The 25,872-nt window shown below is 46.9% G+C and overlaps 1 protein-coding gene across 3 annotated transcripts; it reads right to left on the bottom strand.

The window, feature by feature from the left end:
- Positions 1–847: 847 nt before the first annotated feature.
- Positions 848–25,851, bottom strand: OIT3 (oncoprotein induced transcript 3). 3 transcript variants are annotated; one of them, XM_068196965.1, is made up of 9 exons: positions 25,719–25,851; positions 17,281–17,655; positions 16,803–16,913; positions 13,904–14,026; positions 11,632–11,754; positions 7,354–7,514; positions 6,421–6,836; positions 2,819–2,918; positions 848–1,492 (listed from the first exon to the last, which is right to left on the bottom strand). In XM_068196965.1, the coding sequence occupies exons 2-9, from the start codon at positions 17,522–17,524 to the stop codon at positions 1,304–1,306; spliced, it is 1,467 nt and encodes a 488-aa protein (XP_068053066.1). In that variant the 5' UTR covers positions 17,525–17,655; positions 25,719–25,851; the 3' UTR covers positions 848–1,303. The 3 variants fall into 3 exon arrangements, with proteins under 3 accessions (XP_068053066.1, XP_068053064.1, XP_068053065.1); XM_068196963.1 differs by lacking the exon at positions 25,719–25,851 and adding an exon at positions 20,684–21,655; XM_068196964.1 differs by lacking the exons at positions 848–1,492; positions 25,719–25,851 and adding exons at positions 1,514–1,853; positions 20,684–21,677.
- Between the last annotated feature and the right edge of the window lie 21 nt (positions 25,852–25,872).

Here is a 25,872-nt window from a genome sequence, read left to right as displayed (position 1 = left end):
GTTGGGGGGCTTCCAGAAGACCTCCAACCACGCAGGACAGAGCTGCACACTGAGGAGCTTCTTGTAGAAAACCTTGGGAATGCCCTGCAGAGCCACTGCCACCGGTGGAGACGGATCCTTCTCCTCGTCCTCCAGCCCTGCCTGTCCCACGCTGTCCTTCACTGCTGGCTGTGCTTCCTCCCTTCCACCCCACACCCCTAATCCTTTACCACACAGCTCAATGAAGCCCAGAGGAGCTTGATCACATCCACTGTATTTTCTTCAGAAGGAGCTCGGCAGCCCAAAAAGATTCCTGACAACCATGATGCCACCACCATCACCAATAATTGTGTCCCCTGCCACAGCCACTCAGACAATGCTGCCATGTCTCCTGTTACCAGGCTCACTGGGGACAGCCCTGTCCTGAGAACTGCCCACATTACCAATGATTGCTATAAATAACTAATGTGCATTCCTCTAATCCTCTGTTGGATCCACGGCCTTGCTAACCAGGGCAATGCATCACAACTTCGAGACAAACACTTGGCAGCAGCACGCATGGGAGGGGGGGGTGTTTATAGATGTTTAATGGTGTTTCTCTTACAATCAAGCTGCTATAATAGCGCTTAGGAAAGGCATTTTTGGTGGTGGGAGAAGAGGGAGAAGAATAATGATACACTAAATACAGGAGGAAACACTATTAAACTTCATGCAATAATCAAAAGCCACTAAAAAAAAAATCAAATCTCATTAAATACCTTTTGCTATTTAAAATCACATTTAAACGTGCCCGTGATAGATCTGAGCTATTAGCTGCCTGTAATGACAATTGCATTGCTCCAAGGAACTTACACATGATGAGATTAAATTTATACATGTTTTTATTAACAGTCACCTGAAATCTTCAGCATCACTCACAGAGCTGCACAGCAAACACACTCAGCTATGATACTGTTTGTACTGTCTGATGCAAGAAGGGCTTGGATAACATTTGTTTAGTCAAGGACAAACAGTCCTAGGGCCTGTAGGTGGATGTAGGCAAAGGCAAAGTTGGGTAACACTTCCGGCCTGCAAAGAAACAGGGTCCCTTCAGCTACAGGATTGTTGGGGAGAAATGCAGATAAAAGCAAACTGTTCTGCAGTCCGGGTCACACTCCAAGGGCTGCCTCATGGGCCCAAATCACTTGACAAATAATCACCACAGAGTTAAGGAAATGAGTCCTGAGGTTCAAGCGGGGCTTTAACAAATACCTCTGGTTTCTCAACAACCACAACAGAAGGCAGCGATAAGGAAGGCCAGGGATGCTGTTCCAGAGGGTGGGTGTCAGTCATCAAAGTCGATCCTGATGGGGCCTCCTGTCAGGACCTGGTTTGCCACGTGAACCGATTCCTTGTCCTGCTGCTCCTCGCGTCGCTCGGCCGACCTGCGCACGCGTCTCCGGCAGCCCTGGGCGCAGCGCGAGGTCTCGTCCAGCGCCCCGCACACGAGGATGCGGCAGTGCAGGAACACCTCCTGAGGTGGGGACACAGCAGAAGGGTCAGTGCACAGCTCTGGGGACCGCTGGCACTGCTGCCAGAGCCAGTGCCACAGCACTGCCGTGGCACACGGTCCGTGTCCAGCATCGCTGCCCGCAGCCGGAACGGCCGCTCTGTCTGTTTCCTTGTGTGCTCTCTCCAGAGAGCCTGGCTGAGGTCTCAGAGGCAAGAGTGGGGAGACAAGGAATAGGAAGGCATGAAATGATCCTCCAGATGAAGGGATGAAAATGGCAGGAATCAGCTTGGAAGAGTTCACATAGACTGGGAGGAGCTGCGTGTCGAGAATGCGTGAAGCCTCGCAAGGAGTGATGGAGACGTGCAAGAGAATTTCAAGTGAGCTGGGGAAACAAAGCCAGGAAACCGAGGGGAAGAAGGAGGAAAATGCAGGGTGATGAGAGGGTAAGTTGAGGGAAGAGGGAGAATGCAAAGAGCAAGGAGACAGCTGCCTTTTCTCCTTGCACAGCACAAGCACTGACAGGATTGCTGCTCCCTGCCTTGTAAATGACCAGGAGAGCAAGCAAGATCCCTGCAGGCAGCAGCCACAAAGACTTGGAGAGGTTTGAAGCAGAATCCATTGTGCAGGATGGGACGATGCAGGTTGGAGGCAGCAGGGGTAATCAGCCAAGGAAAATGTCTGAATTTTAGAAGACCTCATCTGTTTAAACCCTACTGGGGCTCTCCAGTAGCTGGAGCAGCAGCTTTATACCTTTTGGAGCAGGTAGTGTTGGCTGAGCATAGCAATGACTGGAAGATCCAATTTCCTCCAACACAGAAAGGAAAGCTATTTGCATTAGGAAAATGGCATTATCCTTCCACTGTCTTCCCACTACAGAGCTGCTGCCCCAGAGAGACAGCCTGATTTCACATTGAATTAAACAGTATGGTGGCCTTCTGTCTGGAGTGCTGGCACCTGAACTCACAAGAGTTAGAGAAGGCTGAAGAGATCCCAAACTAAAAACTCTGTTGTTTTAAAGAAAGAACACTGTGAAATGTGCCTGGTGACTGAGAACACTTCTCTCACCCAGCAAACAAGGGACCACCAAAATCACCCTGGAAGAAGCAATGACTTTAGCCTGCTGTGGCACTGATGTTCCAAAACTGTCCTTCATATTTTAATTTTAGTTGTTTTTATCAATCTCTCCTGAAGTACCTTTGTCAGGCTCCTGTAAGGTGTAACTGCTGGAACAGGCACAGCAGCACCTGCCTTGGGCCAGCCATTTCATACCCTTTTCCAACTTGGTACTGAGGCTCCTCAGTCATATCAGAGCTGATGAAATATCTAAGAGTTGAGTTTTGATCTTACCTTGTTGTCTTTGCCCACAAACTTGAACACAGGAACCTGGAAGTGCTTGGCAAGGTGGTCCTTTGACGTGTACTGCTTCACGGAATCATCAGAAACACAGCTGAGGAGAGCAGAGGGATAGGCTTTAATGGGTTTCCCAGAAATGGAAAAAAGAAAGAGAAAAGACATTCCAGGCTACTTAACCAGAGAAAGAAAAGGAGGGATTGGTTCTCTCAGGCTCAGCTACCATTTCTGCTACTTCCTCTTTGGCCACAGGAGAAAAGTTGGGAATGATGGGGGAAAACAGCAGCATTGCTAATAGCATCTCCAGACAGGGAACAGCTCAGCAGCAGAGGGCTGGCAGGACGTGGCCCAGTCCCCTCAGAGAGGGACTGCCAGCGAGCTGCAGGCAAGTCTGTCCTCATTTCACCTCCCTGTGCAACAGCCTGCAGTGTCATACACTCCAGAATGTGCCATGCACTCACTGTACACACATAGATATGCACATAAATTATGCTTAAAATGAAGCAGCCTGCACCCACATTACTAAAATATGACAGATGATGAAAACAACAAAAATCCAGGTTTACTTTGCTTTATATCATTTACATTTTTCTTCCTGCTGGATTTGGTCAAACAGCTCAAATTCACTACAACAAAAATCTGTAATTTCAGTTTTTCCACCACTAGCAATGCATGATCGTAAGAGAGGTTGCAGAACTGCAAGAAAATAAGCTGCTTTTATAACAAGCTACATTCCAGGTGCAGTGCATTTATAAACTATTACAGCCTATTTAGAGTTTGACAGACAAAATTTATGGTGGCTCAATAATTACTGCTGATTATTGCAAAGCCTTGGGCACCTTGAGAGGCTCTGATGCTGCTGTGAAATTGCATTGCAATGTAGCTTGTCCCTTCTAGCAAGTTAATGCCAAAAATGTGGACTTTGGAAGATATTAAAAAAAAAAAACCAAAACCAAAGCAGTGGTGGAAGAGACAATAGGTACTGGTGTAGCTCAAAGCTTCAGCTCCCATCTTTACACAAGAAATGTGCATGGCATTGTCAGGAATGCTGATGTTTGACACGTTCAGCTGTCAAAGAGCAGTTCTGCCTTCACTGGAACATTTGGGAATCTCTAAGTTGTCAAAATTCCTTTTTAAACAAGGCATCTGATCATAAGGAATGACAGTTAAAGACTTTTCGTAGGTGAGTGGCCAAGCTCTAGGGCCATGAAGTCAACTCACAGGCATGTTCTCATTTGTGAGCACATGAACTGTGATGATTATTGGACACTGGCTCAAACTGACTCCTAAATCCCAGGTTCTCCAAAGGTTCTCCACACTGGTGGAAGGAAACCTACTGGTTTGGGGCTAGGGACAGGGAAAGTGGAAGAACAGCACAAAGAAATCAGAGATACATAGACAAAACCAGCTCAGAAACCTCATGAGTCACATGGGCAAGTCCTTTTGCATTTGTGGGGCCAGACTACATCCCACTCTCCTAGGAAACCCCCAGAGACCCTGCTGCCCACTTTGGAAAGGTGAGAAGAGACAGGTATGGAAGGAAAAGGGGTGGGCCTGGTCAGGATATGGGGAAAACCACCCTATCCCTGTGCACACTGTGCTTAGGTTTGGGGAGCAGAGTGGCAGTGCTGTGGGAGCTGTGCTCTGACCCTCTTATTCAGGGTTGCAAGGCTAAAAGAAAGGCTTGCACAATGAAATATCCACCTCAGCCTAGCAAACAGGGCAGCCTGAGGCATAAGAAGATGTGCTTTGCAATGGAACTACCTTAACCACAGCTCCTGACCTCAGCAGTGACATGACCTGGCTCCAGGTGCCCCAGAGAGCTCCAGTGTTTATCAGCTGTGCCATCGATCACTGCCTTTGTTCCACTTTGTTTTCAGAAGGCAGGGAATTAACAGAGAAGAGAGCAGTAGAGGGAATTTCCCCATTCCTCAGTCCAAGGTATATCCCCTCCAATATAAACTGTGTTTCCCTTTGTTTGGATTAGGCAGTTAACTCTTGCAGGTCTGATCCTACATAAACTGATACAAAAATCCTATCTTTATTGCCATGGGCTTTTGGGGCTGGATTTCTAGAAGGAAACTGAGTTATTACAGAAGCGTCTGGAGCAGGGACAACTCAGCAGTGCATTCAGCTAATTTAATTTTGAATCACTGGAGCCTGCAGTGATGGCTGCAGAGTGGAGCACTTTTCTCTTCAGTGAAGTTTTAATGCCCTCTGCAGGTACCAAGGGACTGCTGGTGCCATAAATCTTCCAACCAGTGCTGGGGTGCACTCAAGAGATGACATTTCCTGCCTTATCCTTTCTCGATCCAGCTCAGGTTTTGGCTGCTGTTTTGAATCCCATCATTTGCAGTTGTGGGGAGAAAGGAATGAACGTTTGAGGCCTTGACTCTGTGAAGGGTCCATGGGAACAGCCAAGCCAGGGAGTTGATAAAATCAATTTTTCCATTACAGATCTGCTCATAAAGCCCAGAAATGTTGGGCACGAAGGACTGCAGCCTAGGATGGAGGGAGAGCAGACTAATGCTGAATCCTCTGTCAGAAGGAAATGAAAACAGTATTTTTGGGTACTTTACATTGCAGGACCATTTTGCTACAAGACAACCACACAGGACTTGCCAGCAGCAGCTGTAACAGTGGATGATTTAATCTGGCAGCTGAAGACATGATTGTTGTCATCATTAAATGGTCTGGCAGGCAACATACAGGATTTACACAAGCACAGTCCCTTGACTCTCAGGCTACAACTCTTGGGTATGTCTTAGATATTCCTTTGGCTGGATTTCCCTCCCTAGAGGACAGCACACTGCCTCACAACTATGACATTTCCTCAGAGCTCTCTGGTCAAGCAGCTGGATGCAAACACTCCACAGCAATGCTGCAGCATGGCACAGTCATTTCAGCACCCAAAGAAGTGTCTGAAAACAGGGATCATCTCAGGAGCCACAGCTGAGCCCACAGCAAAAACCACTACAACAGCGAACCCACACATCTGCACAAAATTATTTTTAGCACATCCTGGAATGACCACTAAGCCCAAATACCTAAAAAAATACAGCCAAACTGAAAGACCCTAAGTTTATTGCACTGACAGGCATCATGGAGAGCAAAGCAAGGGATTCTCCTGCAGCTCCTACCAGGACTAGCAATGGGCTCTTCTGGCTCGTGCTGTAATAAGGCCATTGTGAGTTAATTAAGAAACTCACTCCAGTTGCTGTGGCAGCTGCCTGGTAGCAGCACGTGGCCATGGGGGTTCTGCACATTGGCTTGGCACTCTGTGGCTGGCAGAGAGAGGATATCAGGAAAGAGAATCTTTTCTACAGGAGCCAACTCAATTATCGAAAAGGCTAGTGACAGGGAAATACATCCTGTAAAGGCTGCACTCAGAGGAACCTCTTTCACTGCCTCCCACTGTTTCTCCCAATTACTTTTGATGGGACAGGTGGTTTCAGCTTGATGGCTGCTGGTGATTGCTATGACCAGGACAGACAGGCTGCTGTGGAGAGGGGGATAGTGTTTTCTGCATCACACAGACACCTCAGCCCCACTGCCAATTCCCTCTAAATTGCCAGCAGGAGAGGGAACAGTAAACTCACCCGTCTTGAATCAGGTAGTACTTCAGGATCTCATCAATTTTGGAGGTGGGAGTGGCAAAGCAGCTCTCCACCAGCGTCTCCAGTCCACTGACATGCACCAAGGGCTCAATCCCAAAGTACAGGGAGTCCCGAAGCTTGAGGGTGGGAAGATCACCCCTGTAGGGCTCATCAAAGTCTTTGTCCTTGAAGATCTCCAGAGTGAAGGGGAAGACGCCCTGGTTGCGGCTCATGATTTCCAAGGGAGAGTTCTTGAGGTTGGGCACGTAGCCCTCGGAGATGGTGTAGCGGCGCGGGAACTCGCAGGTCACCGGGATCAGCAGCTTGCTGGTGCGCACAATGATGTCCCCATTGCTCCCCGGGGTCTGCTTGGGCAAGCCAGTCACCAGGTTGGTGGCAATGATTTTATCATTGATTACCTGCAGCAAAGAAAGGGGAGATCATTGAGAAAGACCCCCCTGGGCTGACACTCAGAGCAGCCACTGAAGGCCCAGCTTGTGAATTTACACCCCACAACCAGAATGATGCTGCTCATCCTCACAGACCAGCTAAGGACCTCAGTGTGCTGGCAGCTACAATGCACCACACTTCTGCTACCCCTCTGCTAAGGTGAGCCATTGACCAGTTGCCAGTTTAACCTTTCAAACATTATCAGAATCTGTCTCAGCAGAAGGATGAAGACTGAGGACACTTGTACCTTCTACCCTGGTGAAGCAGGAGGCAAGCAGAAAGCAGCATCCATGCTGTCAGACACACACTGCTGGAAAGTGGATGGAAATGCTCTCTGACTGTGAAAAGCCAGCCCAACTCTGCTCTGAGGGCAGCTGCATGGCAACACAGAAAACGGCTCTGAGGGTGCACTAAATCAGCTTTGTTCCCCAAGTAAGCCACAGCCAAATCCCCAAATCCCAGAGACTGGGCAGTAGGTATACATACATCTACAACGGTACCACAGGACTTCAGGGAGAAATGGATGTTGACATGAGTGCCATTGGACACGCCTTTGCACGAAGTGTTGATGAGGGAAAGGTCCAGGCCTCCAACCAGGTCCTTTGGGATGCTCACCTCAATAGAGCTGGACTTGCACAGCACTGGAACTGCAAGAGAAGTCCCCAGAATAACAGTCTGTGCTACAAACCTACCAGTGAGATGGAGAAGGGCTATACCAGATATAACTGGGGGAATAAAAGGGGAATCATAGACAGCTTTTATGATTGTAATCCTACCACAGTAACCTAACTACCCATTTTGCATTCCCACCTGCACAACACAAACCAGAGCTGCCACTGCCCCAAATTCTCCAGCCACAGCAATGCCTCAGAAAACAATGAACACAATCACTGCACTTGCAGCAGAAACTTAGCTGTGCTTTCCAGCTTCACTTAACACTCAGCACAGATTTGGTTGATAGCTCTTGCACTGTGATGTCCTGGGAAGAGCTTTTGCCAGATATGGGTATCAAATTCACAACGCCCCAGGCAAAGCCATTTTTTAAGACCCTTAATCAGATTTTACATCAAACCCAGAACATGTTGAAACAAGGCAGAGTAATTCCATATAGATTCTGGGCTAAAATGGAAGCACCTCAAAATGCCACAATAATCTTTTTATAAGCAATAAACCCAGCTCTGACAAACAAACCCAATTAGCTCACTCATTCCACCTCCTTCCAACCTTTTAAATTTTAATACAGGCCTCCGTGTGAATTTTTTAAATTAAATTTTCATTACATAAGAAGCAGGAGAAAACAGACCTTGGGCAAAATAAAAAAGGAAGGAAGAGAGAATAATCTTCAATAAAATAGTTGTTTACTGTATATATATTCCTTGGGATTATTCAGTTCAGTTGGAGACAGGACAAACATACTGGTGGCATATATTCTGATTTCAGAAAAAACAAACCTTTTGCAGGATTTAGATTTGTTATATTTTTAAATCCCACGACAAAACCTTTTTGCAAATATACCAGTTTCCTGAGATTTTTGCCAAAATTAATTGCAGTACCAGTCCTTGACATTCCTGTGACCTGCTTTCCCTTAATTTCAATCCTTAATTATATAATTTAAGATTCTGGATATTTGGAATAAGGCACACTGTTAAAACAGGCACTTCAATCCCCTTTAAAGATTTCCCTGTCCCAGCTCAGGTATTTACAGCAGCCTCTGAGCACCTTCAGGGAGGATTTTTGATTAAAAGTTGATCATTTCAAAGTGATACGCTAAAACGTATGCAGAGTTCCCAAAGCAATATGTTCCCATAATGACACTGCCGGGTTAGAACAGAAGCTTAAAGAACTAAAAATTACCTTAACCTTCCCTCCACTGGCAGCAGAAGGCAAGTGGGAATAACTGAGCATGTCAAGTGGCACAGCTCAGGAGCAGACAAAGGGACTTGGAGAACACAGCATAATGCAGACAAGAGAGGAACATCCTTTGGAGAACTGATTGGCTCCGTCTGGATTTAAAGACTCGCTGTTCTAGCACTCCTTGATAAATAAGAAAATGTACTGCTTTTATAAAGGTGACATTCAGGGCAAGAAATTTGGATCCCAACTGCAATTCTCTGAAGTTCAGAACTGATTTAGTTCAGGATCTCTCTGTTTCTACATGTCTTTGACTGGCACAAAGTGGGAGAAAGGACAGATTCCATTTTCTCTGTGCTTCGGAGCTGAAGGAGCTGTGTGCCCTCCACCACCTGGACACAGAAACAAGTGAAGGAAACCTCTTGACTCAAGCCAACTCGTGGCTATTTGGGTAAACACCCAGTGTGTGCCAGTCAAACATTTTAGTTCTTCACCTCTTACATCTCAGAGCACCTGTGAGAACTGGGAAAGCCTCCTCATTTCCACTTTAAGCTCTGTTCTGCACCAGTGCCTCTGAGCACCTGTCTCTGGGAGGAAGCTTCTGTGCTGAGTCCAACGCTCATTTCTCTGCCTGCTGTTGTTACTGGCACCATATTCCAGCCTCTGGCTCTTTCCTTGGCCTTTCAAAGTGCTGCTGCTTGGAGCAGAGGTTATCTCCTTGCACAGACTGCTCAGCAGAACAGGCTCTCTGGTGCTGGGGAGCCCTGACCCACTGCTACAAACATAAACCCTGCTTAGCTGCACAAAAATTCAGGCAGGGCATGGGGGGAAAGAGCATTTCATCCCTACTCTTCAGGAAGAGGTGGGGTACTAGGATGGGCTGCAAAATTCTAGGATGATCTGCAAAATTCCAAATATTTTGCTGGCTGGTATCTTTATGGAAAAAATTGCAGCCTGTAGACTGTGATTTCTGTTGAAGATTATTAATGTTTGTTCTGAACGTGGAGACAGTGCAGAGGAGGGTAGAGAGGCTGCAGATCCAATTGCTTCAGGCTACTGTGCCTACCCTGCACTGTTAATTGAGCCAATATAAACCTGATTAGGTGTCACAAAAAATTGTGTGGTACAGTTCCATATCTGCTCAGAACTGCAGGGCACAGCATGGGGACATAAACTGATGAATGCACAAGAACAGGCAATTTCACTTTATGAGATGCTGTATCCTGAGCCCCAGCCTGGCTCCCAGCAGTGCTGCTGCTCTCATTAGCAGCCTCAGCAGCAGCAGAAACTCTGGCTGGGAAACCCAGGACTTCCAACCCTGTTGGGGCTGCCTCAGGGCCCCAGGACTGAAAAACATCGCTCTGTTCTGGCCTGTATCCATCAATCAGACCTGCAATCAGTGAGTGTGATTACAGCTCTTGGAAACCCCCGCCTCCCCACCAGCACTGCTGGATCCCAAGTGGGCAGTGCTCACCCTTGGGAGCCCTGCATTTCTAAAAAGCTTAAAAAGCAGAAAATCCATCAAGCAGAACCATTCCAACTTCCTCTCTGAGGTATACCTGTCCTTTTGGCCACCATGAAGCCTGAATTTGGTCCCTCTCACTGATGTTTGGGCACTTTGTGGCACATCAGAATGCAGGAGGTTCTCTGAGCACACCAGGCAACACCAGACTGCTGGTAGCCTGGATGTATTTGCAAAATAAAAATAAAATCTTTGCAAAAAACAGGGAGCTTGTTTATTCCATGCGCATGCCATAGGCACAAGTGACTCAGCATGAAGGACTCCCTGTGGAAAGTTCAGGTGGAAGGTTCTCCAGGGATAACGCAGCCCTGGCCCCTACACAGCAGAAGCAACAGTCAATTTTTGGATGCCATCCTGGGCACTTTTCCAAGGGGCAGCAGGAGCACCTAATATCAAAGCTAGTGCCCTGCTTCAAGGCACGGGAATGCTTACTGGATTGACATACTTGGAAAAAAACATGCCTCTCTCTTTAGCCCTGTTCTTGGAAGGGACTGGACTGCTTTAGCTGAGAGTTTGAAGCATGGAAAATGTCAGCTCTAACAGCATAAATTTGTCAGGGGTGTGCACAGAGCAGTATAATGGGAGATGTCTGTGGGAAATAGAAGAGGTAAGAAGATTTCCAGAAAGCTGTAAAAGCAGGCCTAAGAAACTGAAAGAACAGAGAATTAGCTACAGCTACAAAGTCTGAAATTAGAGAAAGTTACAATGGTATAGCAAGCAAGGACTTTAAACTGCAGCTTGAGTTTTAGGCTTGGCTAAAAGAGACCTTAAGACTGCAGGAAAATATGCTTAGCAAGGTAGCAGAAGGTTTTAAGCTTAATAATGAATTATTGTGTATTGTTAATAGAAAGAAGGCAAGCAAGCATTGTGTGAAGCAGACGTACATGTACTTTTAGCAATTGGCCAGAGCAATTGTCTGTAAGCTGTAGCAATATGCTATTGGCTAGAAAGTTTTTTAAATGCTCTGTAACAAAGAAATTTTTGGCTGCTGCTGGCTGTACGTGAGCTTTTGCCATCTTCCTATTGTCTCAACCATGTAATGAGGCAGATGCTGCAATAAAAGCTCAAGGATTGTACCCCAGCAGTCCTGTCCTGTTCATGAAAACAAACTCCAAACACAATGTTAAGCAGTATTAGTCGTAAGGGAACACTGCCCTACAATTAATGTGATGCAGGATGCACTCAAACTGGGCCCTGCGGCTGTTCTCCTGCCTGGAGAGAAGAGCAACATCTTCAGGCTCTCACCTTTGAATAGTCTGTCATTAGTAACAAAGCTCCATTAACCCAACTGGGAAGGACAGACCAAGAGAAGACAGCAAAAACAAGAAGAAAAGTTCCTTCAGACATTCTCCCGGGGGACACAGGCTGCTGGGGAGATTTTCTTGACCTACCCTGGCAAGTGTGGTTGTCTTCTGACAGAACAAGTCCCCTGGGACATTCACACTGGTAGGTGCCTTCCACTTCAATGCAGGTATGGCTACAGCCTCCATTGTTATTGTGACAGCCTTCAATTTCTGGGAAAGAAGGGAAAATCAGCATATCCTGCAGACCCCAACAGAGCCCTAACTAACCAACAGTCTGAACAATACAGCTCCAAGGCAATGGTTTGTTTCACAGAAAATGAGCTGGAGACCCCTTCTTTAATTGTACTTTTACAATTAAAGGCAACGGTTTGTCTCCCAGAAAATGAGCTGGAGACCCCTTCTTTAATTGTACTTTTACAATTAAAAGCAATGGTTTGTCTCCCAGAAAATGAGCTGGAGACCCCTTCTTTAATTGTACTTTTACAATTAAAAGCAATGGTTTGTCTCCCAGAAAATGAGCTGGAGACCCCTTCTTTAATTGTACTTTTACAATTAAAAGCAATGGTTTGTCTCCCAGAAAATGAGCTGGAGACCCCTTTTTTTAATTGTACTTTTACAATTAAAAGCAATGGTTTGTCTCCCAGAAAATGAGCTGGAGACCCCTTTTTTAATTGTACACTTTTACTCCTGTAGATCATCATGATTTTTTTCTTTCAAATAACCTTAACTGCTTGATTTTTTTTAACCCTTTGGGATGAATATGCTAGATGAATACTACTGTTCTCAGTAAAATAACAGAGCATGAGATAAGCAAATCATAAATATAAAATATTTCTCCCTGAGCCTGCCATCAGAAATCACTGTGTGGCTTTCACTGAAATGTACAGAAAAGAATGGAAATCCCATACTCAATCCTATACAATGCATGGAAAACAACAGCCCAGACACCCCATACGAATCAAAGCAATGGGTAAACCATCATAATGTAAATTTTGAGATATTTCAAACCCTACTCAGCCTCCCCAACTCAGGTAATCTAGCTAAATCTCTTGCATTTGTTCTTTTTTAGCAACAAGCTGTGAGGTTGCTCACATCTCACATCCCATTCTCTACCAGCTCACAAAGCTGAGGATACATCTTCAGAAATAAAACTCACTAACAAGACTGTAAAAATCCCCAGCAGCAGTGTTAAACTCGTGAAAGGCACCATCCTTCGTAGAGAAGGGAAATTAAATGATATATCAAAGGCCCTAAAAGCCAACTTGGGAAATGGCAGAAACAAATGAGTTTCCAAACAGACTATTCCAGTCCTGTCAGAAGAGTGCAGCACTTGGGAATAAAAATTGCACAGCTCATTTATGTGATGCCCCAGCAGCTCAGAGCTGGATGTGGCAGGGACAAAGCCCACAGACCATTTTTGGCCCCACACAACTTGACAGGTACTTAAGGAGCACTCTGCACAGCAGCATTTCCCAGGAAAGTGTCACTGCCTGGATGAGTGATGTACCAGCGGAGCTCAGAGAGCAGATTTAGCTCTTCTGGGTAGCTGAAAAGCGAGGTACATCTGTAGTTGTTTTTCTTGTCTGAGACCCCACAGTGTCTGTGAACACCACACAGCAGCTTTGCTGTGAGGGGGCACAGTGCTTTTCCACAGCTCACCACAGAAAACATCAGGCACACATCAGTTTCTGCTGGGTTTGCCTGTTTCTGCTCAGGGATGTTTGTACATTGTTAGTGACAACACATCAGACCCAAAATTTGGTCTTTAAGCCACCAGTCTAATTTTATCAAGGGTTTTCAACCTGGCTGTGCCACCACTGTGAAGGAATTGTGGCAGCTGCACAGAGCAGAGAGCCCACAGACATCGAAGAGCAAAATGCTGCCCTAATCCCAAATTTAACTTCTGTCTGCAGATTGGCACCCCCTCTCCTCTATCTCTATCCTGGGAGGCTCAAGTGATCCTCATGCTCTAGTCTAATGTCATGGCATTACCCCATACCTAATGTGAGCTGCCAAAACCCAGTGCTGCTAAATCTGCCCCCACAAATCTCCAGAGAACAAACCCCAACAACTCCAGCAACAAGTTCAGCCTGGACAATCAATCTTCCAGATCCACTGCTGCCTTTCCCCCACGGAGATAAGCACAAGCAAATCCTAACAGAGACAGACAAGGCAGCGAGAACAACAAAGAGATTTCTCTCTGCTTGCTTAGGAGGATATTTTAGTATCAACCCCTCTGGCAAGCACAGAGGTGATATCAGTGACCTTTAATCCCAGGTGCAAGGAGCCAAGAGAGCGCCAGTGCTGCAAGGGAATGATTTATACAGTTTCCAGCAGCCTGTGGTAGCTGAAGCCTCACCTTCACAGGTTTTCCCATCACTTCCCAGCGTGCGCCCGACCCCGCACTCGCAGCGGAAGGAATTCTTCAGATTAACACAGAACTCACTGCAGCCCCCGTTGTTCTGCTCACACTCATTTTCATCTGAAAAAAAAAAAAAAAAAAACAAGCTCTGGAATGGAATGAATAATACCACTACAAGTAGTAACACTGACAATAACTTTTGAATCTCTTGGTAAAGCTCTGAAAACTCCTCCTAACTCTTTCTTAAAGGCTAAAAGTGGCTCTGTGTCTGTCTGCCCTTATTTTTTCCTCTTTTTTTTTTTTTTGAAAGGTACTTTGTTCTCTGAGATTCTAATTTCTCAACCTGATTTAATCTCTGTGTGCAAAAAGCAAATCAAACAGAGAGGAAGGGACAAACATTGCTCATGCTGAGCCACAAAATGAATGATTTCTCTTAGGCAGGCCAGGATGCTGAAGTTACCAATTAAGGCTCACATGGGGTTTCATCAAAACAGCTTAGAAGCTGGCATTTATTAAGTGTCAGAAGCTTAAAACCAAGAAAAAAGAAAAGTACCATTTTAACAGGTCAGAGATGGTATCTGTGGTCTCACACATGCACAGTACCCACAGCTGGCAGCTGCTGGTGGTGTCTCCTTCCACAAGCAACGTGAATTGAGTATTTTTAGCCAAAGACTTGGCTGGTACCTTGCTTTGGGAGGCAGGAAGCATGCCCAGGAGACTCATACAGACACTCTGCTTTTCACACATGTGACAGGCTCCACACTCTCCCCTCTAAAAATAAATCTAAAGCTGCTTAAAAACAGAAGGTGAAGAGGGAAAGGGCTACTGGCAAAGGCATGGAGATGTTGTTAGAAGGGCCTAGAGATTGTCTTGGCCAAGGGCTGGGCCCAGAAATTCCCCTGACTGGTCCTTCCAAGTTCTACAGCACACACAGATCTCTGTCCCTGCTCTTCCCCCAGTGACAAGCAGCACTTCTGGAGTGCAGGCTGGTTGTCTTGACACTGGACTGGGACAGTGCTGAGCTGATTTTAACCACGGCTTAGAACGTGGATCCAGGCATTGAAGAAGTAAAAGGTGGATACATGACAGGCAGTCTAAGACCTTTTTTAACCCCTATATGAAAATGTAACTCAGGGTTAGCTGCTCTGCTCTGAGGTTTAAAGCATCTAATGTACTGAGGAGAAGCACAGGGATGCTCAGCCTTCACAGAATGGTCTGGGTTGGAAGGGACCTTAAAGCTCATGTTGTTCCATCCCCTGCCATTATTCCAGGCTGCTCCCAGCCCCATCCAACCTGGCCTTGGACATTTCCAGGGATGTGGCAGCCACAGCTGCTCTGCTGCATTACTGCAGCAGCTTCAGTCCCTCTCTTTGGGGGAGCTGGGAAAGGAAGCACATTCTCTGTTTAGGAAAGACAAACAGGGATTTATTTGGTTTCTCCATAAGGAGGGCACAGTTGCTCTCAGAGATGTAATTGCACAATTACTCAGCACAACAGAAAGTTATTAGGAAGATCATGGAGCCACACAAGAGAGGCTGCAGGTAGGGGAACCAGTGTGATCATTCCAGCTGAGGTGCTGTGCCCCCTGGGAATCTCGAGGAGAAGCAGCAGTGCAGAAATCCTGCTTGTGGGGGGATGAAAGCAGCTGCAGCACACACAGACAGGCTCAGGACTCCTGTGTGCCTCCCTGCTGCAGGAAATCCTTTCCTCTGAGCCTGCCACACATTCACTGAGTGCTAGTGCTTGTCAAGGGCACTTCTGTGACTGGAAGGCTTGCACAGAGGCAGCCAATAAATGCTTTTAATTATCTGAGAGAGCTCAGCCAGCCACTTGGCTGCAGACAAGTGGAGCTGCTTAAGCAAAAGCCTTCCCCAGAATCACAGGGAGCAAGTGTAACTCTGCAGCAGGACCAGGCTGCTCCTTCCACACACTGGAATGGCTGTGGGCCCTGCCCTGATTCTCAGACATGAGCTGTGTGAAGAAAGAAACCACCCACGCCTGCTTTGTCAGGTGTAGCCTCTATGAAACAGACTGACCTGCCACACAGCCTCCTGGAGGAGCTCTGCTTTCAGTTCACCACCAAATCAAGTGACAGATGAGATTCCTCTTCCCCCAAGCACCCTTTCCTCCCTCCTCTCCCTTACCTCCTCCTATCAATCTGTGTGGCTCCGCAGCTCCCCAACAGCCACCCCTTCCCAGCCCCTTGATTTGTCCCATCATTTTCCCGACCTCTCAGTCCAGGTGCTCTCCCTCAGCAGCACACACACAACCACAGCGCTTTCCTCAGAGCTTCATGGGGATTCTCCCACAAATCTCCAAAGCCTACGTTCCCCACTCTGCTCTCACCTCCCTGCTGGCCATGCTGGTCTCTGCCATCAAGTGCCAGCTCCTTGTCATGGTGCCTAAAACCATTGCAGCTGTGGTGGGACTTACAGTTCTTTGGGTCTCCTCAAGCCCCAGGCCCTGGACAATGTCCCAGAAGGGCAGGAAGTATGATGGAGTTTAGTGTGCAGCCCATTCTTTGGAGGAGACATATTCAACAGTGTGTGGGAGAGGAAATCTCTAATGCCAGACTGCACAGCACTTCCTGAGTACCACAGTGATACCACAGAATCCTGCACCATGATCTTGCAAAGAGACTCTGCTACTGCCTTCAGCAGCTGAACCATGCAGAAAGCAAATGCAGCCTCACAAACACGGGGCACCAGAACGGATGCAGTCACGGGATGTCGTATCTTGGAACCATTTACAGAACCACAGTCCTGGTTCTAGGCAGCAAAGGGGAAAACTCCTCTCAGGCTATGTCATTTTTTGTAAGGCAAGGGATTGAGATGTGAGCAATGAAACAGAGGGAAGAAAAGCATCAGCAAGTGGCACAGCTTATTTCCACCCTTACCAAGGCATGTCTGGCCATCAGGTCCGAGTGTTGTACCCGGGGCACACGTGCAGTCACCAGTGTCCAGGCAGGAGTCCTGGCAATCCACCACATCACAGATGTCATAAAAATCTAGGGCATGACAAGAACAAGGTCAGCACAAAGCCCTGAGCATGCAAGGAAAGCACAGAATTTGTCCCTTCAGCTTCCCACCGTGCGTGCAGCCCCTCAGTTACAGACCTGGCCCACGCTGGGAAAGCTGACCTGCTGAAGCTGCTGAGAAACAATCGAGTTTAATTACTGCGAGTCAGAGATGCAAACTTTGACTTGGGTAGCGCGCCAAGACAAGCCACAGGGCCCGCGGGGAGCATTAAATCACTGAGACCAGGATCCTGCTAGAGGAACAAAACTGCCTCGCTGATCCTACAGGGACAGCCCACCACCGGGAGAAGCCAGGCGGGCTCTGGGGGACCAAGGGGGGCTCAGAGAGGCGACTTACGCCCACAGTAGGCGTGGAAGCAGACGCTGGGCTTGATGAGGTGGTACACGTAGTAGCCTCCCGGGCAGGCCTTGACCTCGATGGTGGTGTTCCAGAGGCAGCAGTTGCCGCTGAAGCTGGCGCAGGCCTGGCGCCGCACGATGCCGTCGGCCTGGCGCGGGTGGCTGCCGTTCATCCAGATGGGAGCGTGGGTGCCGCAGTGGTTCTCGGGGATGCAGAAGGTGGGCATGGCGTCGCCGGCCATGCCCGTGAAGCGGTACCACTCGCCGTCGATGCCACTGTCGCACGTGGGCTGCCCGTGCGAGCCGTTGATGCGGTGCTCCGTGTTCCTCCAGGGCTCGTTCAGGCTGATGTAGGCAGAGCAGGGGTCCAGGGCTGGGACACACACAGAGAGAGCAGCTGGTAGATATCAAACCGAGTTGTTGATGGATAATTACAAAAGTGGGTTTTTTTCTCCGTCCCTGACTTAACAAACCGTTGTGATCTGTTCTCACCCCTGGGGAGAAAAGGTGATACCGGCAAATTCATTGCCTTGTGGAAAATCCCGACAGCTTGCCATAAAGGTCTTGGAGGAACAAGTAAATTAACAGGGCTTGTACAACATTATGCAACAGTCTGACTTGCTGTTTAGCTGACAGGGAAAAAACAAGATATAAGCACATCTGAGGTCCAGGTAAATGATTTTGCCGTAGGAAATACACCCTGGGATCCAGCCTAGGACAACAAGCCTTTGTTCAAGCAGTGAGCACCTGCAAGCCCCTCCTGAAGTCACTGGGAAGTCTCCGAGCTTGGAGAAATTTACCAGAAAACTGGTAAATCTCCCAGCCTTGGAACAAAGGACTGTATGTCAAAGGTATTATGCAGCCTCTTTTAAAACCCACCCACAGCCAGTGTCAGCCCTCACAGCTGACCTGCCAAACCTTTGTCAGCATTATCTTGAAATCAAGAGGGCATGCAGGTCTGAATTGGGACCTTCTGAGGAGCAACGCGTTAAACCCTCTACTCAGCTGTGTTCCTTGCAAGCCCACAAACCCTCCTGTTCTGCACAGGACATCAACTGTCTGGGAGTGAAGTGAAGTGAGTGCTTGTGGGGGCAAGACAGGAACACATGGACTTCCTGGCAAGCGCATGTCTGTTCTTGCAGTGCTCAAGGAGTGTGCCCCTTTTCAGAGGCCTTTCTGAACCTTCTGCAAACAATTAAAAGATGAGAGTACCATAGGGAGAACATAAATGAAGAATTTAAGTGTTCATTAAATTTTCAATCTCCTCCTAATTAACCCTCATTTGGCAGCTTCCACACTGGAAGTCCAGAGGTTCCATTTTGCCTTACATTTAATACCTGATTAAGCACAACTTATCCATGACAAGCAATTCCCTATTAAGCAAAAGGAATGCTAACATTGCCCCAGGTAAGGAAAATTGATTACCATTTCCTAAAATTAGGCTAATAAAACCATTCAGTCTGACAAAATGCATCTTGGACTGGAACAGCCTCAACTTTCCACAGCATGTTTCTTTTGAAATTCTAAAGCTGTGCTGTTTTGACAATAGCGTGATGGGAGTTTGGGTGAGGGAGGAATACTATGCTCTTTCTATTAGAAACACAAATGAGCCTGATTCATTATTTTGATTTGTTTCACTGACTTTAAAGTGGGAGCTACAAGTGCTTCAGAGAATAGACTTCAAGTCATTCTTATTTAGCTGTGTCCTCTGTAAGTATCTGTCCCACAGATGTGCTATCTCACAAATATAACATCTCTCATTCATTCCTCAGCCACAGATACATTTTGCTTGGTCTCAAATCCAGCATAAAAGCCGGAACAGCTGCCAGAGTCAGGAGTGCTGCAGAGCTGGCACAGGGAGCGTGGATCTGGGTTATGAAGGAATCTCTAGTGCCACGATTCAAAGACACACAAGAGGAGCTGATTCACTGCCACCACAACCAGCCTGGTTCTCCTGAGCAGCAGAGAGGGGAATGCAGCAGGGAATCTCTGATGGGATTCACCAGGCATTCCCCCCTGAGCTCTCCTTTTCACCTGCCTCTGCTTGCCTGTCCTTACCCACAGACAGCAGCAGCAGTGCTGTAAATCCCATCCTCCAAAAGCTGGTTTGACTTCTCCCAAAAGGAAAAGACAGAACAGAGCTTCCTCTGGGCTTTCCTCAGTGTCATTCCCACAAGAGGATTTGGTGTGGCCCTAGGGTGAGTCACTGACTGAGATGAAAAGGTTTTCGTGGTGTTAAAAGCCAAATGAGGTGAAGCAGGAATGCCCTGTCAGCTTCCCAGCTGGGCAGCACTAAAATACCAACACTCTCATTACCTTTCATGTAATTATGAAATATCCTTTGTAGACAGACTCTGGGAACGCTCATCCAGGGAGATTACATTGTCTCCTAAACATTTTAAAGGAGATAATTTAAAGGCAAAATTTAGTGAGATGAACACGCAGCAGCTCAGAGGGAGCTGGAAGAAGGCACATCAGGGGAATTGAGGTAGCATTCCCTCACATCTTTCATTCCCCTGAGAGCTTCTGGCAGGAGTGAGGGGGAGCAAACAAGCAGAAAAAGCAGACAGTGCTCTTTGGAACACTGCACATCCTCACGGCCACCTTTGGACTGCCAGTGCTGCCCCACACCAGCCTCCCTGCAGACACCAAGCAGTCTTTGGCAGCACAGTTTTTTTCATTTGAATTAGTTAATTGAGTTCTTAAGAAACAAATTCCACAAAAATAGAGAAGTGACTGATCAGCCTCTCTGCTCTTCTCCTCAAACAACAAGCTTGGGGGTTTGCACAAAACAATAACTGTAACCAGCTCACTACTTTTCATTTTTCTTGGCTCAATTCTTTTCCTCCTCAATGCTTCTTGCGTGGCCAGAGCAATTGAGGCTGACAAGCACTAGCTACGAAGCAAAGCGTTTCCATTTGTAAGCTTGGTGCTATCATTAGTTCTCTGACTGACACGGTAGCAGCTGTACTGAGTGAAAAATCAGGCTCCAGCAAGCACTGGTGAGTGCCCCATCCTACAGAGATGAATCCTGGGTGCATTGTGTAACTGGAGTTCTCTGCTCCAGCACAACTAAGCAATAAAGGGAGCAGCACTACATTATGGCACTAAATTCAGTTCAGATTTGTCAAGAAAGCAGGTGAAAAGGTAGCATAACGTCTACTCACAGAGTCTATCCTCCAAAGGGAGAGGAAAATCCCACAGTGTCTTGGCAATAGAGGTTCTCCCAGTATGGGAGACTTCACACTCTGTAACAGAAGGATCTTTCTAACTGGAAGGAATTTCACCTTCAGATAAAAGGGATATTTCTCCCACCTTCCAATCTTTCACCTACGAATACCAAGGTTCACTGTGAACCTTAGAGATGGCAAACAGAAATAAGGCAATGCCTGTTTACTCACCCATCGAAGACACTGGCTGGAGCTGAACGACAAAGTAAATACAGAAAAACAAGTACTGGAACATCCCACTGAGCCAAGGAAGAGCCACCACCCAAGGGACAGAGGCTTCAAAGTCCTTGTACAGGCTATGGCTCTTGCAGCCTTCCTCTCAGTGGAGCTTCTGACTCCAGGCTTCCAGAAGAGCAAGTGTGATTGCTCTCCTGGAAGTTTATCAGAGGAAGAAGCTGAAGGGACGTGAGCTACAGCTCCAGCCTTGACCTCCCCAGAGCAGCTCTGCCCCTTACTGACAGCAGGGATGTACTCACTGATCAATCTTTTTTTCTGGACTTGACCTGCTATTGTTTTCTGCCATGACTGCCCCACAGTGACACCTCCACTATCTTATCCAGAGAAGAATTCTAACCAGGGACACCCGGACATCCCGAAGGGATGGAAAAGAAGAACAGATGGGTGCTTGTTATCTGTGCTCCTTCCACAAGTCACACTCCATGGCTCCCTCCAGGCAGAAAACACCAGCTAAGGAGCCTTAACTGCAGGAAATAGTGGCCAAAGCAGCAGCACTGATCCTTCCGAGAACAGATTGCAGAGGAGTGCCTGGAGCAGAGCTACAATGGGAACATCAGTCAAACTGAAAGACTGGTGTCCCACAGGGAAATGAGCTGTTCCTAGGCTACACAGAGGCCCTTGCCACTCCTGGTCACACAACCTGACCACTGCAGCGAGATTATCAAACGAGGCAAGTAGACACTTTTCTGCAGTGCTCTTACAATCTCTTGTCTTGAAAAAAACAAACCAATCCCAACTTTATGGAGTTAATTTTGATGCAAAACCAAGTAATTGAGAACCTCTCCTGATCAGTTCAAACCAAACTGGGCTGAGTCACAGGTGACAGCCACAAGCTCTAGATGCAGCACACTGAAATGTGTTCTTAACTACAGCAAACCCAGAAAGGGTTCTTCCCCCCTACCCCGCCCCAAGAGCTCTCCATCAGCAATGAGTGCAGCTGAGCCTACAGTAATCACACAAACAGCCAAGTGAGGGCATTTCCCCATTCCCTAGGCATCCTACATTTCTGCAGCAGGCTGGCCCAAGAAATGACACCAAGCTTCAAATCCCAGCAGGAAAAAAGTGGCTTCACTATGTACATTTTATCCATGTTGAATTTGCACAAGACAGGGAGTTGGGGGGCTTGTCTGTCTTGCAGGGACTGTACATTACAGAAAATTCTCAATGGTCTCTCTGTTGGGGTGTGCTCCTCGGAGTGAAGTGCAATGTGCTGCACTCCTCCACCCCAGAGCAGGAGTCTTTTTTCAGTGGTGAATGACTCTAGGGAACAAAAGAAAAACTCCAAATAAATTACTGTTATTGCTCCCATAAGGAAAGAAAAATGAATAAATTCTTGTGGCTCTATTGTGCTGACAGCTGTGCAGTACCAAAAAGGTTTTTCCAACAACAGGAAAAGAGAACAGATTCACTACACAAAGCTATCAAGGCAGATAACCCTCAAGAGGTGACTATGTGAATTCCCAGAAGAGAAACTAAAATTGAAGAGAGAATAATACAGCAAGCCACTGGAATTTCTATTTTTCCACTTTCTTTGAGAGGCTGGTTCGTACTTTTGATGCCAGGTAAATAAAACTGACAAGCCTGAATGGAATGCTCTGTCTGTGTCACAGGTGTGTACAGCTCCCTGAACCATCTCTTCACCAGCTGCCTTTGTTTTGTAGCTGCTAGATGAGCCTGTTATAACAAGGTTTTGACAGGTACATGTAAGTGACTGACAGCTGACAATTAACACAAAGAAATTAACTGCAGCATGGCAAATTGAAGTCTCAAAGGTGTCACCTACAGGCCCTATCAAGTTCTCAAAAATGGATTAAAGCAGGAGATGCTCCAGCATTCCCAGAGATGACATTATCCCAAATCACCACAACATCTAATTGTAGGAAGTGGTCTCAAGCTGGAGAACACAGTCTGCTACCTCTAAACATTTCTGGGAAGAAGCACCAGAGGCAACTCTTTTATCAGCAACTTCTCTTTGAAAGTTAATTTGGGTGATACTCATAGCTCCAATTCCCCCACAAACAATCTATGCCTCAGGGAGCTGTAACAGTTAGCCCTGAGAGGATAAATAGAGGGAAAAAACCCTCCCTGCAATGAGATGCTCTGGGAGAGACACAATTCCAATAGGGCATTCTGTAGGACCTGCAATCTCCAGCAAATATGTTGCTCCTGACCTCCACATTTGCACGCCAAAGACTGATGCTCTCAACACCCCAAAAAGAATCAGCCTCAAGTTAGAATCTCTTAAAATAAGCCATCAGTGCTGTTTAAAAGATATGAAGAAGGAAGGCAAAATTAAAACGGAGGGCAGGAATTTTATTTTGGCACCCAAGAGGGATTTTCTAAACCTGCTACAAAGCCAGTACATATCAGTTCTTAACACAAGAAAAACACTCATTTTGCAGGTGGCAACCACCCTTCTGGTGGAAGAGAGATCTCTGCAGGGCTTTATCATCCTTACACAAGGAACTAAAATTCTTCAAAGCATTGGCTGGGCTGGAAAGCCTCGTACAGTTTGTAATGGACTCATGAATAAAAATGCTTTGGCATTTGCTGAGGTAGTCTTGGTTTTGTCAGAGACACCTCTCAGGACACAGCAATGGCTGGGAGGTGTGTGAAGCACAGCTCTGGGTGCAGGAACCTGCAACCTGTGTAGCAGGAGCAGGAGGAAGAGCTAATCAGCACTTCCTGCTGCAGGGAGGGAGGAGAATCTGGCACACAGGACAGGCTCCCTTGTCTGGGATTGATCGGAGGATGCATGTTCACAATAAGCCATGACAGGCAGCTGAGATGGATTGCACTGAAGTCAAGGACTTGGAGATAGGCCTTGTTGCTGTAAACAACTTGTTCCAGGACTCAGAGCCAGTGGGAAGGGCTGTGGAGATCAGGGAGGGAGCACAAGCTGAGCGAGATGTGGGCAAACTCCACACAAGTACAACACTGAGAACCCATTAACATCACTCCTAGTTCCGAGTAGCAGTTATTTCCTTTCCCTTAGTGGAGCACTGTGATGCAGAACTTGGTGTTTGAGAGTGTTTTTCCACAGGTCCTACAAACCCAGCATATTTTCCATGCTCCTCCATTTTCAGATGGAGGTATTAGGGCATAGACAGTGCACCAACAACTGCAAAACTAGTCAGGGGCAGAAAGAGAAGTAGAAGTCATCTTTGAAGAGCCCTCAGAGCCACAGCAGCACAGCCTAATAGCAGTTCTCCCCTGCTTCAGGGCTTAGGTGCAAGTCTAATTTTTATTACTGAATTTTACTTTTCATCCTTTTAAATGCCAGTAAAGAAAATAAGCCTAATGGATTTTTTAAAAGGAATAATTAGCATCTCTTGGCACAGGTAGAAGAATACTTAAGATATAAAAATATCCTTCCGCTGTGAAAATGAAGCCATGCAATGGGACACAGAGGAAAGAAGCTTGCTTTTATAACTCCACAGACACAAAAAACCCAGGGGATATCAAAGAAATTGGTCCACTGGCTCCTAGACAGGGCAGCTTGGCCAGCTTCACATGGCTGGCTCAGTGCCATGGTCTGACAGCAAACAGCAGTCTCAGAGCATCATGCAAACCCTCTTAAAGCCAATATGGAAGCATAAGAACTTGCAGCGAGGTGATCATCGCTGCTGCCTGCCAGGAAGGAAGGGTTACAGGGGGAAAGAAAAAGGGTTTCTTCTTTGCTCTTCAGGAAAGAGGAGCCATGAACAGCTTCCCTGGAGGGGCCTGCAAGGCAGAGCCTCAGGGGTGTGGCAAAGGGAACTTAATGCAGTTCTCCAGGAAACTTTGAACTGGTCGCATGTTAAAACTCTAGATACGAAGAGTTTTGGGCTTTCTATACTAAAAAACACAGACCCTCAAGAGAACACTACATTTAACCTAAAGCCATAAAAAAAACCTTCCATACATTTATTTGAAAACTCCCTCACAGAAGAGGTTAATCAAAAGAATGACAAAATCAGTAGAAAAAGCAGCACCCAAGCACTGCAATGCACTCTGCTGTTTCTCCCTCACCAGGGCTGAGGAACGCAGTGGTACATTAAAATTCAGGCAGCTCTGCCTGCTCTGCAAGTGCTGCCAGGGGAACAGGACCCTTATCACCTGCCTGGCTCCCAAAGGGGAAATAGCTGCTGCAGGAGTGTGTGTTGATGTTGAGATACAACAGTGTGGATCAGGAGAGCAAACAAACCCTGCCCTTCCCTTCAGCGTTCGCATTCCAAGGCACTGAGACTGGAGAGGGAGGCTTGTGGATTTCAGGGCACAAGTGTAGCCACTTTCCTTACTTTTGTTACCCACACCAACTCTAGAACAACATTAATTCACGTGCAGGAACAGTTTTGTAAAAGCATCTTCTTGTTTTCAAAATAGAGATGGTGGTGCTAAGATGTCACAAAGTCTCTTGCTCTCCTGGATGCCAAAATGGACGAATTCTTACGCAACTGAGCCAAACAATTTACTTAAGGGTGGCAGCAGCTCACCTGGGGACAGCAGCAGACTAAGGGCTGCTTAGAGGAAGGAGGCCTGTCAGCAGTGATTAAAGGCAGGTGACAGCAAACAGCTTCCAGCCCTTCCCCTCCAGCTTTGAAAAACACAAGAGTTGTTTTTTTCAAAAACTAGCTAACCATGGATGGTAATTTTTTTTTAAGCAGTTCACAGGCAAGATGGAAACCTGCACCAAACATCTCATCCTAATAATCCACAAAGCACACTCTGCTGATTCCCAAAGGTAATGAACAAATCACGTGTCACCATGACAGATCATTCAAGGGCCCAGACAGAAAGGAACTGAAGCCTAACACTGCAGTTTTTCTCCAAAATAACACTTGAGTGCAATATGGAAATACACTGACACCACAGGTACCTCTTTTGGGTTGCTGGGCATTATCTGCCTGTATATATTCTTATCCTGCTACTATGCTGACCAAACAAAGGAAGATCTTTGCTAGACCAAGTATTTCTACCTCTACCTCACCACCTCAACTGCTCCTGAGATCCCTGGGTTAGGCAGCCAGGCCTGGCAGCCAGATCTCCATCCAGGCTTCTTCAGGAAAGCTATTATCTGCATCACCACGGCCTCGGTGAGGTCAGTCAAGAAGACACAACCTAAACAAAAAGAAATGGAGGAA

The sequence above is a fragment of the Anomalospiza imberbis genome, chromosome 8 (assembly GCF_031753505.1).
Source record: "Anomalospiza imberbis isolate Cuckoo-Finch-1a 21T00152 chromosome 8, ASM3175350v1, whole genome shotgun sequence".
Lineage (NCBI taxonomy): Eukaryota > Metazoa > Chordata > Aves > Passeriformes > Viduidae > Anomalospiza > Anomalospiza imberbis.
Note: the sequence above shows the minus strand (reverse complement) of the source record. Positions and strands in the feature narration are given on the sequence as shown.